Consider the following 18,090-nt stretch of genomic DNA (forward strand, 5'->3'; position numbering starts at 1 on the left):
ATTGATTAATCATTTATTTTTTTTCATTCTATATCTTTAAAAAGAGGACGCACACCAGTAATGCAAGATATTCATTTGTGGTTTCATCCCGGATGAATTAACTCTCACTCATTTCCTCTTTCAGTAAAACAGATTGGTTAAAATAACTATCTGAGAAATGAATGTTGCACCAGGGATTCAGTCTATCAACATGTGGGAAACAGTAATTAGTTTGGAAGGCCAAAGATGAAAAAAGCTGTTGTAGTCTCTGGGGGGAGCTGGAGTATACCCTCTGGTGCCTTTATGCATTTCCACTATAGGCTGTGATTTCACTGCCTTTCTCTTTTATTGAATTAAGCTTATGTCCTCTTCCTCCTGCATTGGAAAGATCCACTTTTTAGATCCAACTGACCTTGTAGTTGTCATAGGGTAAACAATTGACAATTCCTGGAGAAACCAGTTCCTACACTCCTTAGCGACACCTCCTTCTACTCCCCTCCTTCCCCCCTTCCAAACACAGGGTCAGCCCCACTAGTATATGGAGGGTGTCCCAAAAGTCACGGTGCAGTTTAAAGCTTTTAAAAGATTTAGGGAGATTTAATTTAAAAAATTTAATTTTAAAGCTTCTTTGTGGTGCATCAGAAATCCAATACTCCTTGTGAGAAATGAGGAAACTGAGACCAAGAAGTGAAGTAATTCGACCAAGTTTACTGAACTGAACTTGGAAATTCAGGTCTCCTAATTTTTGGATCTATTCCTTTCCTCCAAAATGTCTTCTCTATGCTTCCTGTAACTCTATCAAATTAAAATAGTGGTGGAGATCCCCAGCTTGATTTGATTTTATCCAGTCTTTGGAATAACATTGCTATGGTAACTATTAATACCCTCCCAGAGAATCATTTCTACCCTAGTCAACTATACAGTTATCCCATTCAGAGTAGAAGATTTGAAGGTTGGAACAGGTGGAGAGCTGTGAGTAATGGATAGACTGTTAATTAGCATTTATAAGGGCATTAGTTATCAGTGAAATTAAAAGTGAGAATATTAGGGCCGTTAGGTGCCTGCAGTGAGTAAAGCCCTGGCCCTGGAGTCAGGAGGGCCTGAGTTCAGTTCTGACCTTAGACACTTAACACACACACACAAACAACTAGCCATGTAACCTTGGGCAAGTTACTTAACCCCAATTGCCCTCCAAAAAGGCAAAAAACAAAAAGAAAAAAAAAGTGAGAATATTCTATACCTTCCCTGGGCAAAAAAATTACTGTTTCCTTTGAAAACAGTTTAAAAAACCAGTTTTTACCTCCCTTTTATCTCTTTTTTCTTTCTCTTTTCCTTTTCCTTTTTCTCTACCTTTCTGATCTTCTGATTTAAATTTTCTGATCTTAACTTTTCTCTCTAATCTCTCTTTCCTCTCCACTTCATTAAATTGGATTTAATATAGAACTGAATTATCCTGTTATTAGCTGATTTTATTGAATAATGTTTTATATCTTTTGCTCTTAATTTAAAAAACAGGGAAATCACAGATTTTGTATTTTTCAATCCAATCTATATCAAATTACTTTTTGAAGAGAGCCCTATGTTGATTTTTTTTTCCCTCTGAAGATTAATGTTCTTCCATAGAAAAAGTTCTCTGCCACAAAATGAAAGATTCATTCATGTGGTTTTACTGTGTTTTCTTTTAAAATATAAATATTCCTAAGAGGGCTAGCATACTAAACATGCAATCAGTCAGTCATAGATTAATGAAGCTTAATTCAATTTGTTAATTTCTTCTTAATATCTAGTAGAGGTCACATTCTGAGGAAATGGGAGTTTTCCCATAAGAGTATTAGGGATAGGAGAGAAAGAAAGGGTTAATTGGGAGCATGAGACACTGATTGGATAGAACTGAATTAACTAGAGTCCAAGGGTTGTGGGCACCGTGAGTGTACTTGGTCACTGGGAGGCAAGTAGAAGGGGTGCCAAGAGGTAGCAGAGGGGCTTTGAAGACAAATGTCCAATTTTCCAATTTTGCCTCCTTGTTGGCCCTGGCCAGGGCATGATAATTGCTTCTTGCTTGCCCAGCCAGGTCATCAGTATCTTTTTATATTCTTCTTTTGGCCAGGATAACCTAACAAAAGACCCCATCTCCATTTCAAGAGTAAAATAAAATAAACTTAAGGTTATTTATTTTATCTTAGGTTAAGTGTACTCTCAAGCATTTCATTTGTATGTGTGAACTTCAGCAGGACCACTTCCATTGAGTTTCTCCTCTATTTTCCTCTCTTCCAGGAGGAATGCAAGCAAATCTTGGCTCGCCAGAAGCTGAGCTCCCAGTCAGACTCCCATGATGACGAGATTTCTCCTCCTCCTCCAAATCCTGTTGTGAAGGCACGTTGCAGACGAGGTGGTGTGAGTGCTGAAGTGTACACCGAAGAAGATGCTGTCTCCTACGTGAGAAAGGTGATTTACTAGGAGCCAGTTTGCCCTAGAGCCTATGAGTGGAAAGTTTAGCAAATTGTATTTCTGGTGGAAAACATGAGGAGGACATTGGAAGCACCAAACCATTTTATCCAATATATTAGACTATCTTAGGGAATTGTTCCCCTTCTCTTCCTGCTAGGCTCATATGTCCTGAAATATTTGGAATGAAAAAAGGGTGAATAATTATATAATAACACCTTACCAATATAATAAATACCCATGCAAAAATATTTTCATGTCTATAATTTCATCTGATCTTCTCCACAATCCTCTGAGACTGGCATCATTATCCTTCTTTGACAGAGGATGAAACTGCAGCCCAGAGAGGGCTGCTTTAGGTCCTATGTCTGGGGAGATAACATGTGGCTACTAGATAGATATCCAGCCTTAAAAACTGGAAGACTGTGGCCCAAGTTCCATCTTTGACACATGTGACACTATGACCTTGGACTACTCATTTAGCTTCTCAGAACTTTAGTCAACTCCCTAAGACTACAATAACAGCTAACATTTATATAATGCCTTAAGGTTTGCAAAACTCTTTACAAATACTATCTTTTTAAAAATTTTAGTTAATTTATTTATTTTTAGTTTTCAACATTCACTTCCATAAGTTTAAAATTTTTCCCCCTTCCTACCCCCTCCCTCCCCAAGACAGCCTGCAGTCTGATATAGGCTTACATGTACATTCCTATTAAACATATTTTTGCATTCGTCATGTTATATAGAGGAATTATAACGAATGGGAGAAGACATGAGAAAGATACAAATATTGTCTTATTTGATCATCAAAATAGCCTCGGGAGGTAGGTTTTCTTATTATCTCCATTTAATATTTGAGGAAACCAAGGCAAATCGAGATGAAATGATTTGCCCAGGGTCACATAACCAGCAAGTAACTGAAGTGGGATTTGAACTCAAGTCTTCCTGACATCCAATCCAATGCTCTATCCACTGTGCCACGGAGGTGTGTGTGAGTATCAGAGAAGGTGCCAATATGCATTGCTAGAAGGAATTTACTCATCCAGGAACATTCTATTTCAGTGAAATCCTAGGTCCTCTCCCTGTCCACGTAGCTGGGACTAGGAACTCCTGGATCTCCTAACTCTGTAAAGGAACTTTAGAATGATTTAAACTAGTTTTTCCACATGTCCCCCCAATCTGATCTACTGGAATAGGATACAGAAGATAGGGCAGAAGGAGGAAAGATGGTTGACCGTTTCCCCCTACTCTACTCCCTGTCTAACAGAATTGCCTGGGACCTCTTAAGCTTTGCAGCACAAAGTCTCCCATGTGTGCCAGAAATCTCTGGCAAAGTGGATAAAGAGATGGAATCAGGAAGACATGGTTTCAGTTCCTACTTCTGAAGCTTCCTGAGTGTGATCAGAGACAATCATTTAATCTCTCTGATTCTATTTTCATGTTTACAAAATGGAGATAATGAATCTGGAGTCAAGAAGACCTGAATTCAAATCCAGCCCCAGACACTTGTCAGTCTGTGACCCTGGGTAAATCTCTTAAGTTCTGTATTCCCTCACTTTCTTCATCTGTTAAACAAAGGGGGGATAAGAGTAGCAGCTACTCTGCAGAATTGTAAGTAACCAATAGATTTTATATGTATATGTTTATCTATGTAATTATAATTTTGTGTTTGTTTATATTTAAAAACAATAATAGCTAACATTTATGCAGTACTTTAAGGTTTGCAAAGCACTACACATAAAATACATAGGATTACCAAGGAAAGAGAAAAATATACATAAATTGTAGCTATTATTATTTTTTTATTATTACTGTAGTACTTCTCTTCAGGGTAGTCATATGTGTCCAGGGAAATAATGGATATAAGACCACCTATAGCAAGGTCAGCTGTTAGCCTTCTGGGAGGAAGGGATGCTCTTTTGACCAGGAAAACAACATTTCTTGTAACTGTTCTTATGCTGTCTAGTTTCTTGATGGGAAAATAATCACATTTGTGCATCTGTCATTGTCTCCCTAAGAAGGCTGGCTTAAGAGCTTTTACTTGACAGGGATGGGAGTGGTGTTAGTAGACCCAAGACATTTAATATCTCCCTGAAAAGAATGCTTCATTTTCAATGGACTTTAGAGACGAAGAACGAGCTGATATTGAATTTTTTGGTTCAATGCTTAGAGCACAGTAGGCATGTTACTAGGAGGCAGTTGCCCCAAGATTCAGAGAGAGAGTCATACATAACTGAGGAAAAAACAGTGGTCATATCACTTATCTTGTAGTTATTACATGCAGTCTACAACAGAAAAAAATTCAGTATTGAATGTCATTACATCTGTTTCACTGAAGTGTGGGGGAAAGGCAGCTATCAAGGATAAAATGCACTATATGTACAGGGATATAAGGTTGCATTGGGGACACTTTAAATACATACACTCATACATATATGCACACATACATTATATATATGTATTTTAATAAATGCATATATTTTAATGCCATGAAATCCTACTCATTTTCCCTCATTGTTTTTTTTTCTTTTAATGATCTTCCATTTTTAAAAAAAATATTTATTTATTTTTAACATTCTTTTTAGAAAAAACTTTTGTGTTCCAAATTCTTTTCCTCCCTTCCCCTCTCCACTTATTGCCCATTGCCCATTTATTTGTGGTAAAAATAACTTTCATTTATTACAATGAAAGCCCAAAGCTGCTAGTGGACAGTAGCACATTGAATGGAGGTAATTTTCTAAGCATGCCTGGGGTATAAAACAATCCTTATTCTGCATTTGCTTCATAAGAATAATGTGTCAGTTTTTGGTGATAGCTCAGATGAAAATGGCCATAAAGAAATAAGGCAAGACTGATGGGAATCATCCTTAGAGAGAAATGAAGATTTAATGATTTTTGTTTTTGAAGGCAGAAAAATTCTTGATCAATGCTCCTTGTTCTGAAACCACAGGAATCACTTTGTAACATGAATTGTTTGTTACTCTCCTTCCTTGTAGTGACTTTTAGTGTTCACTGCGTGTATTGAGCCATGGTGAGCCATACTTTCCTTTAAGGAAGAATGATTATCTTTGCTTTTCTTCTCCCAGGTGATTCCAAAAGACTACAAAACAATGACTGCCCTGGCAAAGGCCATCTCCAAGAATGTGCTCTTCGCTCACCTGGATGACAATGAGAGGAGGTATGACTTAATTCCTTGATCATCCCAGTGTTTGGACTAAGCTTATAAGTACTTTTCCTCAAATACAAATCCTTAAAACAAAACAAAAATAGGGGCGGCCAGGTAGCACAGTGAGTAAGAGACTGGCTCCAGTGTCGGGATGACCTGGGCATCGAATCCGTGCTCCTACACTTAGCACCCACCCAGAAACACCTGGCTGTGTAACCTTGAGCAAGTTACTTAACCCCAATTGCTTAGGGGTGGCCAAGTGGCTCAGCGAGTAAGAGCACCGGCTTCAGTGTTGGGATAACCTGGATCAAATCTGGGCTCAGATACTCAGCACCACACCCAGAAATAACTGGCTGTGTAACCTTGAGCAAGTTATTTAACCCGATTGCTTTAAAAAAAAAAAAAGCAACCAACCTGGTAACATAGGATTTCCATCAATCAATATTTTTTAAAGTGCCTACTCTGTGCCAGACACTGTACTAAGTGTTGGAAATACAAAATGAGGCAAAAGACAGTCCTTGCCCTCAAGGAGCTTACAATCTGATGGGGGAAGACAATGTGTGGACAAATATATGCACAGGAAACTTTATACAGGATAAATTGGAAATAATTAGCAGAGGAAAGGCTCTGGAATTAAGAGGGGTTGGGGAAGGTTTTATATTTTTCCAATTTAGAAACCATAGGTACCTGCCCACACCCCAAAAATGTCATTAATTTCTTATGTCTGTAAGGTGTTCACTCCCTTTTCCCTCTGTATTCACCAACTCATGATGTAGGCTTTCATTTTTAAGGATAAGAGTATCATTGTTCCCTGAGAATGCTAGACTTGCAAAGAAAAATGTATGTCAGACATGCCTCACTGTTTAAATGTTTACATTAAAGTACCTTACTTTAGAAAGTTTTAATTTCTGAAAAATTGTACCTACATGAAATGTACACAGGTCTGATCATATTTTTAAATGTACCAGAGGAACTTTCCCTTAAAATAAACTATGATAGACCTTTTTATAAGGCACACCTTCTCATTTTCTATTACAAAAAAACCCAAAACAAATAAAAAAACAACCCTGGGAAAATTCACTCCTACATTTTTGATCCTTAGTTCCTTCATTTGTAAAACAAAAGGGCTGGACTCTAAAGGGCTATCGTAAAAAAAAAAAAAACAACCAAATTTTGTTGATGCTTTTGTTTTTACATCACAACCCTTTCTGGGAGTACTTATAGTTGCCTGGTATGGTGGCCCACGCCTGTAGTTTCTGTTGCTGGGGAAAGTGAGACTGGTAGAACAAGTGAGTTCAGGTGTTCCCAGCTGCAGTAGAACTAAAGGGTGCCCAAATTAAGTCTGACGTTAATGTGGTGATTTTCCTGGGAGCTGAGGGTCAAACCAGCCCGAGTTGGAAAAAAAATAGATTAACATTTATAAAGTACTAATCATGTGCCAGACACTTTACAAAGTGCTTTGCATTTATTATCTTGTTTGATCCTCACAGCAACTCTGAGAGGTGGGTGCTATGATTATCCCCATTATACAGGTGAGGAAAATGAGGCAAAAAACAGTTTAGTGACTTGTCTAGGTTTACATAGCTAGTAAGTATCATGGGTCTTTTGACTCCAGACCCAGTACTCTGTCCACCATGCCACCTACCTGTAATGTAGTTAGTTTCTTTGCCAATTTAGAGGATGTTTAGTTCAATCCTCTTTATAAATGAAGAAATCGAGGGCTGAGAAAGTTAAGTTGCTACCCCCAGTCCACACAGAGATGATAAAAATCAGGGATTGAATTTGAACTCAGGTCCTTATCGTAGCACAGAGGTATCAAATGTGGGGCTTGCAGGAAAATACTTGCCAATAAGGGACAACTAAATTGAATGTAATTGGGAAGTGTTTAATGAAATAAAAATACTATACAATACTAAAAAAAAGCTTCTGTGCTTGCCAGAGGTGAGGAACTTGTGGTCTTGGGATTTGTTCTGTGAAGTTTAGAGTCAGTCAAAGGTCCTCACTTGAGGACCTAGAGGGCCATGTGTGGCTTTGAGGCCAGGTTCCCTACCCTTGGTAATCAGTATTAGGATCCATTGAAATTCCAGCCTGGGAAAGATAGGGAGGCCCAATCTCAGAAAAAAAAAATCCACAGTTTATCTTCAGATTGAATCATCCTGGGTAAGAAAGTTATGTAAAATCACCCCATACAGTGACTATCTCTGACATCTATATGTAACTTCCCTTCTTAATAGTCTTAGTCCTCTGTGCTGTGAAGAATAAGACATGTTTCCTTATATCTGCTTCTTTTTATCCAGATTTTCATATATTGGGTTGGTCTGAAGGTAGGTATGCTAGCAGTGGCTTGTGATATGAAACCTTTCATAAAAGGTTTATTAATGCCTTTTGAACTGACACCATATATTTCACAATATATAGTCCTCCTTCTCTGTACACCCCCACCCACACTCACTCCTATCCCACCAACACACACGTTGAACCCTCCCTGGTAACGATGAAAAATCAACTGACATTAGAGGCAGCCTGGAGAGCTGGTCTCTGAATTACACAGATTCAGTTCCTATTTCTAAAGTCTACCCACTGTGTGACTTTGGAAAAGTCACTGAATTTCTGTGTCCCAGCTTTTTAAGATGTTTGTATGATCTATGTAGAACAGTTACTGATTTGCAATTGTTTGGGGAAGCATTTTCCCTGGGAGCTTCCTAGACCTGTGTTCTCAAAATTTGGTCTGGGGACCCTTGGGGCTCCCTAAGACCCTTTCAAGGGGGTCTTTGAGGTCAAAACTATTTTTAACAACAACACAGATGTCTTAATTTTTAATACAATAAATGTGGATAGATATAACCCACATAAACAAAAACTCTTTGTGTAGTCCTCAATAATTTTTAGGATTGTAAAGGGGGTCCTGAGACCAAAAAGTTTGAGAACTATTGCTCTAGATTGAGAAATCTCAAGTCTAGGAAAAAATTTTTTTAAAAGAATAACAAACAAGTAAATGTCTGACACTATGACTTTACTAAGAGCAAAAACAATATCCTGTATCCACCCTCCTCTTCTCTATTAAGAGAATGATCAATGAATTAATCAGAGTTGAGTTGTCATTTAGTGTTGGTTTTGTTTATATTCTTATGGTCATTGTGTATATTAGTTTGTCCTACTAACTTTCCTCTGCATCAGTTCATAGAAATCTTCCCATGTTATTCTGATTTCCTCATATTCTTTGCTTTTTAGAATGCATAGTAGTGTAGTATATACATATACTTTATTATTTATCCATTTTCCCAATTGATGTACATCCATTTTATCATATGTAGTCTTTAAATATAAGATACAGATTCCTCCCTGCCCCCAGTGAAGCAAAATGTTCTTCAAATACAGAACCAAGTGAAAAGTCGTAACACCCATGTTGGCATCACAAAGCATTGCACTTTAGCAGACAATACACACTGTGACAAAAAGCCAAGCTTTCTACATTTTGGGTATTTTTTTTTTTGGTAAAAAAAAGAGACTATAAAAAGAGGAGACATCTGCAGCTCATTACAAAAAGGTAGAAAATGTGTATTTTCCTGAAGATTATTTAGAGAGGGAAAAACTGTTAATTTTATTTACTTGTTAAGTATTGGAATTATAATTAGAGCCAAACAACAGCAGAGGCTTTGTTTACAAATGCTATAGGACTGACTGATTTGGCTGCTTCCATCAAATAACCAGTTAAATTATCTTGGTTCCTCCAACCTGTCCCTTATCCAAATTTAACAGCTGTTTGACATGGAATTGATCAGTTATTTTAGAACCAGGCAGACATATATCCCCATTGTCAAGTCAGGTTATCTAGTGCCTAATGTTGAGTCATAATTATTTTGGTTGATAATTATTTTAATGTGTAGCATGTCATTATCAATAATACAATATAATGTTAAATACACTCTGTACCCAACTTCTAGCACAAAGAAATATGACTTGTCCTCAAGCAGCTTATAATCTAATTGTAAAGACGGGTACACAAAAGGATCAGTAGGAAAATAAAGTAACATGTCATGTGCCAAATGAAAGGGTAAAGACAATTAGTGTTATGGAGTCTTTGTATACTAAGTGTTCAAGAAAAGCTTCTTATAGGAGACAGGATTTCAACTGGACCTTGAAGGATGAGTAGGATTTTTCGGTAAGTGGATGGCAAATCATCTTGATCTCTGGGTGGGAGATAAAGGTAAACACATAATATGTAAATCCTGAACTCAGAGGCCCTATTTACCCCCATCTTCCTCCCCCAAACCCAACCCAGCCCAACCCTGAAACAGAGTGGTGGACTTGGAGGTGGGAAAACCTGGCTCTGTAACTTACTGGCTCTGTCCTTGCACCTCTATGACCCTCAGTTTTCTCCTCTGTAAAATGAAGAGGTTGGATTCAGTGGCCTCTAAGGCCCTTTCTAGCTCTCAATCTATGATCCTATGTGCCTGGTTGTATTTTTATTAATATTTTTTATTTTTTAGTTTCTCCCTGTTTCCTCTCCCTCCTCCTCCCATCCTCCTAACATCCCGTCTAACAAATAGTATTTTTGAAGACAAAAAAAGAGGGAAAAAAATCAGCATAACTGATCAATAAATTTAAAAAGTCTGAAAATATGTGCAATGTGTAACACCACTTCTTTATAATTTTTCCAACATTCACTTTTGATTTTGTGTGTGTGTGTGGTACCTGATTATATATTTTTAGAAATATAGAAGGACTTTGCTTACGAGAACTTAGGCAAAAACAAATAAGCAAACAAAAAACCCTCTGAGGATCATATTCTATTGAACACAGTCCACACAACCATCTGTTGCCACATCTTGTTTCTTCCTTCAGAACATTTCTTTTATATGGCCCACATAACTTAAGCAAAATTAAAAAAAAATCATATTACGGGAGTTCTGAGTAAGAAAAGCAGGGAGAAGATTGTTCCTCCAATTTGATTGTCATCTTTACATTTATTGAACCAGAAAGTGTCCCATTTATTCCTCTCTTAAACTGGTACTTGTTTCTTGAAGTCAATCATAAATTGGGCTGCTGAGAAACATAACCAACTACTTAGTGAAATTTCAGTTGAGTTTGACTGTCATAGAAGAAATATGCTTAATAGATGTCTATCACTTGAGTGCTCCCTGTTTAAAAGATTTTTATCCCTCTCACTCAGCTAAGTAGATCAACTGAAAGGTTTTTGTAATAATGTTTGTTCAATTTGACATTTATTCCATGTTTCTGGTATTTAAGAGATAGCAAGCAAACTAGTGCTAGGAATTAGGAACTGCATTCTGTTCCCAGCTGGGCATCTCAATTGCTGTGTGACCTTGGACAAGTTCTTGTCACTTTTCCTGGGCCTCAGTTTCCTCTTGTGTAAAATGAAGAGGTCCCTTCTAATTACAAAATTCTATGATTCTATTACTCCAACTTGGAGAGAAAGTTTATTTTTCCTATACATACAACTGATTAATCAGAAAGTGCCATCTATTTCAGAGTTCTAGGACGATCATTTTCAAAGACAGATGGGTTGATGTCTCCCACCCTTGCAGTCAGGGCTGTTAGGCATTGGACACTTTTAAGTGTCGTGTCTTGGTGCCCCATACTGTGAATCCTGGCTTTGAGGGAGGGTGTGGGTGTGGGGGGGATCATCTGTAGCAAAGCCCTAAACCTACATGCCTTTCTCCCCTGCTTTGATTGTTGGCCTTGATTTGTCTTAGAGAGCCAGGTTGATGATAAGGAGAGGAAGCAGATGGTTGTGTTAAGAATTCCTATTTTCATGGCTGATTTGGAAAGAAAAAAAAAGGTCTTCACAGAGAGGCTGTGTGTGTGAATTAGGTTCTTTTGTTTTGCTAGCAGGAAAACTCATTTTCTACATTTATTTCAACACTAAAGGGCCCACATTCCTGGCCCAGGGCCTCTCAAAAGAAGCAACTTGATGATGTGGGAGAAGCTACTTGGTCAGGAGGAGACAGGGAAGGCATCTTCTCTTAACCTTTCACATGCAGGCTCCCCAGTGCATTATACAAATATTTTGCTTTTTTTCCTGATTTACTAGAAGCTGGGTTTAACAGCTTTGTGTCTGTTCATCTGTAGTTTGGCTAGTTTAGAGGAACCCTTTCCAAGTTTGCTGAGTGTCTGGCGCATTCACCATTTGCTATGCTGGAATATATCCTTTAAATTCTCTCTACTCCTTTTTAAAAAAAGAAAAGGAGATAAATTAAAGGGAACTCATTTGTGGAAAAAGCACACACCCTTTGACCTAATGACCTCTTTTAAATATAGTTGAAAATAAGTCAACTTGCCATTGACAGCTGAATGCTTTTGCTTTCATTAATAGTAATGGTGCCTCTTTTTAAAAGGGTATTTTAAAAGCATATTTTAGGGGCATTTTTAAAGGTAAGAGTGCTTAGAGATGGGAAATAGAAAAGATGGGTATAGAGAGAACTTCAGAACAGGGCAATAACTATACTTAGCCTTCTTTAATTAAAATAAGATGATATAAAATAGTTCTAGAAGGGTCTCAAGTTCTGTTTATTGGCTATTTGTTGCTACACACTCATGCAGTGTTAGCTGCCCTTTAAAAATAGCTGTTAAATGTGAATTGGTGACAGTGACGTTAGTGACAGAGACTTGGGCTTCTTTTCTCAAATAATAATAGTCAAACATTATCTCTCTTTCTTTATGTCATCCATTGGTGCATTTCCAAGCACTAAGAACAATGCGTTGATTCTACTTTTCTTTGCGATGTTATTTGATTTAAGCTCCATTTGGTGAAGGTTTCTAAGTTATTTTGATGTTAGCCCACAGATGAACACTGAGTCCTATGATTTTTGGTAATTGTGTAGTTAGCATGTGTTTAACACCCTAAGAGCATTCCATGGTTAATTATTAATTAGTGCACACAGGATCTCTGGGAAGTGACTAGGAATTTTCCTTAATTGGTTGAGGAAGGACAGATTTAGAATATAATCCTATGTCTTTAAGTTCTTGCTTTTCCATTATTTTTATTTTTATTTTCTGGAGGTGTGCTATATCTTGATAGTTCTGCTGGGAGCAAAAGTCCCTAGGTAAGATTACTTAGGTGAGTGATGTCAGAACACTGAAGCATAGGGAGGGGACAAAGCAGACCTGGGAGTGAATGAAAGAATTTCTCTGGATTAAGAGCCGGAAAGAAAATGAGACTGTTTACAATTCTAGGTGCTGAATTAGAAAATAGCTCAAGGGGACCACATTCACTGTACCAGCTTCTACTCTTTTCTATGTTCTAACAATGTATCCTTTGTGTGTAAAACCAGTGACACCTGGATAAACCTGGAATAAACCTAGAATTTTTTTTTTCTGGATTAGGGAGATCATGAGCATGGCAGAAAGAAATGACTATTTGATTTAGAGCCAGCAGGTCAGATCTTAGCCCTACTAATTAATTATCTGTGGGACTCTGGGCAAAATACATCACTTGTCTAGGCCTGAGTTTCCTCATCTATATATTAAACCAATTGGACCAGATGATCCCTGAAAGATGCCTTTCCAACTCTAGATCTGATGACCCTTGATGACTGTGTCAGATTTGTTGGCAAGGTGATACTTGAGAATTCCAAACAAAGCAGTGCAGAAGTGGTACCCCTCACTGGAAAGAGGGAAAGAAAATAGGCATTTTTATAGTACCTACTATGTGCCAGGAGCTTTATAAATATCTCTTTTGATGACAATCCTGCAAAGTAGATGATTGTTAGGATCCCTATTTTACAGTTGAAGAAACTGAGGCAAACAGAGGTTGTGACTTGCCTGATGTCACACAGCCAGTAAGTGTTAGAGCACTCACATCTTCTTGACCTTAGGCCCAGCATTATCTGCTGCACCACCTAGCTGCCTCATTGGAGATCTTTAAGAAGAAGCTATTTGTACAGTGTGTCACAGTGAAGATTTCTTTTTTGGGTTTGGGCTGGACTAGATGGATGCTGAGAATCCCTTCTAAATTTAAAGTTCGACAATTTCATGAATTTCCTTGTGATCTTAGAAAACTGAAAGAAGACAGCAGTGATTTGTTTTTTGTGTGGATATGAAAAAGAGAGAGAATATGATTGTGAAAGAATGGGATGGAAGGGCTTTGCCTCTTGGGTCTTTTTGATGAGGGATTTCTTTTTACATGTACAAGAGATTCAATTCAATTCAATAAATGTTGGCATCATTGTGATTTGTACTTGTGACACCGTGTTGAATGTTCTGGGCAGTGCCTGGGTGTCAGAATGGCCTTCCTCAGCTGGCACCTTTTAAAAATGGCCATAGATAAGGCTTGAAAAGCAACCCAAAGTGCTAATGCGTCTCTATAAATAGTCTTTTATTAGAAGACCCAGCCTTGCCATCCTGGTGGTACTGTAGCTCAGGGACAGATATTTATGAAACGAACCCTGCTCTTTCCCTTTCAAATTGCAGAGTGTGTATGGGAATACTGTCTCCACTTTCCCTTCTGCTACTCTTTATTGGATGGACTGGTTATTTCATGCAAAAGTAATTTTTGAGGAGCTTAGAGCATGCTCATAGAGCTGAAAGAACCATTAGGGATCATCTAATTTAATAGCTTCATTTTCTATATAAGGAAATGAGAGCTGGAGTGGTGTGGGGTGGTGAGAATGACCTAACTCATTGTAGACAATTGTAGACAAAACTGATGAACCCATGTCTCTTGACTTCCTGATCCAGTGTTCATTCCACTATACAAGGGATCCTTAACCTTTTTAAAATATATAATGGTTCCATTTGGTAGTCCATAAAACCCATGGCCTCTCTGAATAATGCTTGTTGACTACCTTCATAAGTGAAGGAAATGCAAAGTTTCAATTAGAGGTTATTAAAAATAAAAAGGTAATTTTTCCCATCCAAGTTTACTACCCCCTTTTCCCATCCCCATCCCTGTTATCTATGGACTGTGGACCTTTTTTAGGGGGTCCATGGGCTCCAGGTTCAGAATCCCTCTACAGTATACCATGTTACCTCTTGCATCCACCAGATTGCTTTAAAAGCCCTCATATTCTTTTTTTTTTTTAATGTGACCTGTGACTAAACACAAAATCTAGGGGAAAAAAAAGCTTCTTGTTTGCCCAACAGCACTGATATCCAACTACTTAAATTAGGTAAGTGAGATTTAGAGACAGAATTGGATCTTATGTTTGGAATGGTTTTCAAAAATGGTCCCTGCTTTGTGCCCTTGGGGACTGTGGCAAAATGGCCATGATTCTGCTCATCCATGATGATCCAGGTCCCAGGAATAACAGTTAACTATCTGTATGTGAGTGACAGCTGCTTTATTCCCCAGTAGTGGTAAGGAGATTATAATAATGCTAAGCATGGCTGTCTGGGTACATGGGAGCATTTTCTCTTGATCTTTAGGAAACTTGAAAGATTGGATAATTAAGATTCAGCCACAAGCATATGTTTACATATGGAAGCAAATATTCCTTGTGGCCTTTCAGCTGGGAATTTATTAATGAACATGATAAGCAGACAGACATGATGTCCCAGGCATTTTTAACTAAGTTTTCTCTCTGCAGATATAGTCATGTATCTGCAATGCTAATTAAAACAGAGAAGATTTTGGTTCTGAAAGAGACAGAAGTCTAGTCTTCTGCAGCTGTCCTTTGTTATCTGTATCTCTTCTCTTCCTCTCACCCCTCTATCTTTATAGCCTGTTTTTCCAGGAGTTGGCTTGTATTCTCAGGTGATTGAAAAAACACATTGCAGCTGCTGAATATAAAATACAGTCCAAGAGGGATGGATCTTTTCGGCTCCTGATTCTTTCAGCCTCGCTTGTGTTTCTCTTGGTCCATAACTCTTTTACGATTTGCTTTCCTTTTGTACTTTGATGGGCCAAATTATGAAGCATATTATCCCCCGTTTTGTAAAAGGAATTGTTCTGGAATTTAGCTGTCTTGAGAATCAACTTCTTTTTATGTTTCAAGTCAGATTTTGCCCAACTCTTTCAGAGAAGGTGACGTGCTTAAGTCACCTTTTAAATGTCTAAATTTTATAGGTTCATAAGGTACTTTGGATGCAATCCAGTTTAATCCCTTATTTTACAAAGGAGGAAACAAAGGCCCAGAGAATTTAAGTGAGTTGTCCAAGGTTATACACTTAGCATCAAAGCCAGAATATAAACCCAGGTCCTTTGACTCCAGAACCAGAGCTCTTTCTACTGAACCACACTGCCTCTCCACTAGTAAGCTCTTTCAGAAATGAACAATAAATATTACTTTGAATTTTGAGGTTTCTGTAATATATTAATGCTCCAGGAAGGATGAAAACCTGTTTTTAAAATGAAAAATAATCTTCATATGCATGTATTCTAGTATTTTTGGGTTGGTTTTTTTGGTCTTTTTGGAGGGGGGAAGGCAAGGCAATTGGGGTTAAGTGACTTTCCCAAGGTCACACAGCTACTAAGTATTAAGTGTCTGAGGCTGGATTTGAACTCAGGTCTTCCTGACTCCAGGGCTGGTGCTCTATAAACAGCACCACCTAGCTGCCCCTATTCTAGCATTTTTGTAGACAACAAAAATTCTAAAGTAATTTTAGAATTAGGATTCTAGTTTACAATCTAGATGTCAGTTGCTTATCTTCTTAGTGCCTAGCACAGTTCATTCCATGTAAAAATCACTTAATTCATTTAATGAATGTGAATGAACATCAATTTGAATAATCCTAGAAAATTTTATCTAATGTCATTATTGGAAGGACTCCATACAGAAAATGAAAGAACTATAAAAGATATAGCTGTAAGGTAGTATTGTTTCTGTTGTAACTTTTATTCAAAGTGCTTGCACATCTGTTACCTGGATGCATATGACATTCTTATGAGGTAGGTGTTTACTACTACTACTACTAGGTAGTATTTATATAGCACTTTAAGGTTTGCAAAATACTTTACATATATACACATATTATCTATGTCGATAAAATTTTATCTTTACATTTCAGCATTTTGGTGCTATTATGATCATATTTTATAGATGAGGAAACTGAGATAGGCTAAGTGACTTGCCTAGGGTCACACAGCTAAGTAATTTTCTTTTTTTCCTGTTTTAAAATTTTAATTGAATTATTATTAAAATTATTTTATATCATATAATTATTACATATCAATATTATAATAAAAATATAAGCAACAATATAATATTATTATATAAATATATTACATTATTAATTTACTACATATTACATTAGTAATGGATTATTATAAAATATATAATTATTATTATAATAGAATTATATTATGTAATATTATTAGCTAAGGAACTTTCTGAGGCAGGATTTGAATCCTGGTCTTTCTGACTCCAAGTTCAGCTCTATATCTATTATACCAGCTAACTGCTATTAGTTATTTTTTATTTTAGAGAGGACTGAAGCCTAGATTGCTTAAGTAATAATAATAGCTGACATTTGTATAAGGCTTTAAAGTACCTTATCTCTTTTGCTCCTTACAATATTCCAATAGGTACTATAGTTATTATTTTTATACCCATTTTACAAATGATAAAACTGAGATTTGTGTAGGTGAAGTGATTTACCTGTGGTTTTTAGGCATTGTTAGAGATCAACCAATCAATGAATCAAAAAGTATTTATTAAGCACCTATTATATACTAGACACTGGTTGATACAGATACAAGGAATGAAATAACCCTTATTAGGAAGGAGATTATATTTTCATGGGGGGAGAAAAGACAGATATAATATATGGTGAGTAAAGACAAATAAATATGGAATAATTAAATAGAAGATAGTTTTGAGAGGGCAGTCCTAGCAGTTGGGAAGATCAGAAAAAGTTTCATCTTGGAGGTAATGCTTGAGTTTCACCTTTAAAATAGAGAAGGGGCTCAGTGAGGTGAGGGTGAGGAGATAATATGTCCTGCGCATGTGGAACAATCATTGCTCAGGCATGGAGAGAGGAGGTGGTGGGAGGAACAGAGAGAAGGCAAGTCTGATGGTCACAGAGAGTGGGAAGGGGCAGAATGTCCAGTGAGGCTTGGAAAGATGGTATTGAGCACCGGCCCTGGAGTCAGGAGGACCTGAGTTCAAATCTGGCCTCAGACACAACACAAAAACTAGCTGTGTGACCTTGGGCAAGTCACTTAACCCCGATTGCCCTCCAAAAAAAGAAGCAAAAAAAAAAAAGAAAGATGGCATTGATGGGTCAGGTCTTGTGGGAGTTTAAAAGCTAAACAATATTAAGATTTTGTCCTGGAGACAGTAAGAGGCTAATGAAATACATTGAGGAGAGTCACATGGTTACATCCAGGCTAAAGAATATTGGTTTGGCTCTCAGTCATACATAGAGGGGACTGGAGTGGGCAGGTATTTGAGACAGGGAGACCAATTACAAGGCTGATGCAGTATTCTAGACAAAAGGAGATGAGTGAGAGGATATAAGGCAGTAGTCACATTCAAGTTTCTGTTGATTCCAAGGCTAGCCCCCTTTCTACTGAGCCACGAGGTTTAAGTGACTTC

The 18,090-nt window shown here is 37.4% G+C and overlaps 1 protein-coding gene across 2 annotated transcripts in view; it reads left to right on the forward strand.

Annotated features, from left to right (window-relative positions):
- The window catches only part of PRKAR1B (protein kinase cAMP-dependent type I regulatory subunit beta), a 716,155-nt gene that overhangs the window by 506,094 nt on the left and 191,971 nt on the right, over positions 1-18,090 (forward strand). For both annotated transcript variants that reach the window (XM_069084870.1, XM_069084869.1), the window contains 2 exons: positions 2,254-2,424; positions 5,514-5,605. In XM_069084870.1, the coding sequence (XP_068940971.1) occupies positions 2,254-2,424; positions 5,514-5,605 (263 nt within the window). The remainder of the gene's footprint in view (positions 1-2,253; positions 2,425-5,513; positions 5,606-18,090) is intronic.

The sequence above is a fragment of the Petaurus breviceps genome, unplaced genomic scaffold, assembly GCF_028583685.1.
Source record: "Petaurus breviceps papuanus isolate PSGF00001 unplaced genomic scaffold, PetGlider_PUasm1.0 175, whole genome shotgun sequence".
In the NCBI taxonomy this organism is placed as follows: Eukaryota; Metazoa; Chordata; class Mammalia; order Diprotodontia; family Petauridae; genus Petaurus; species Petaurus breviceps.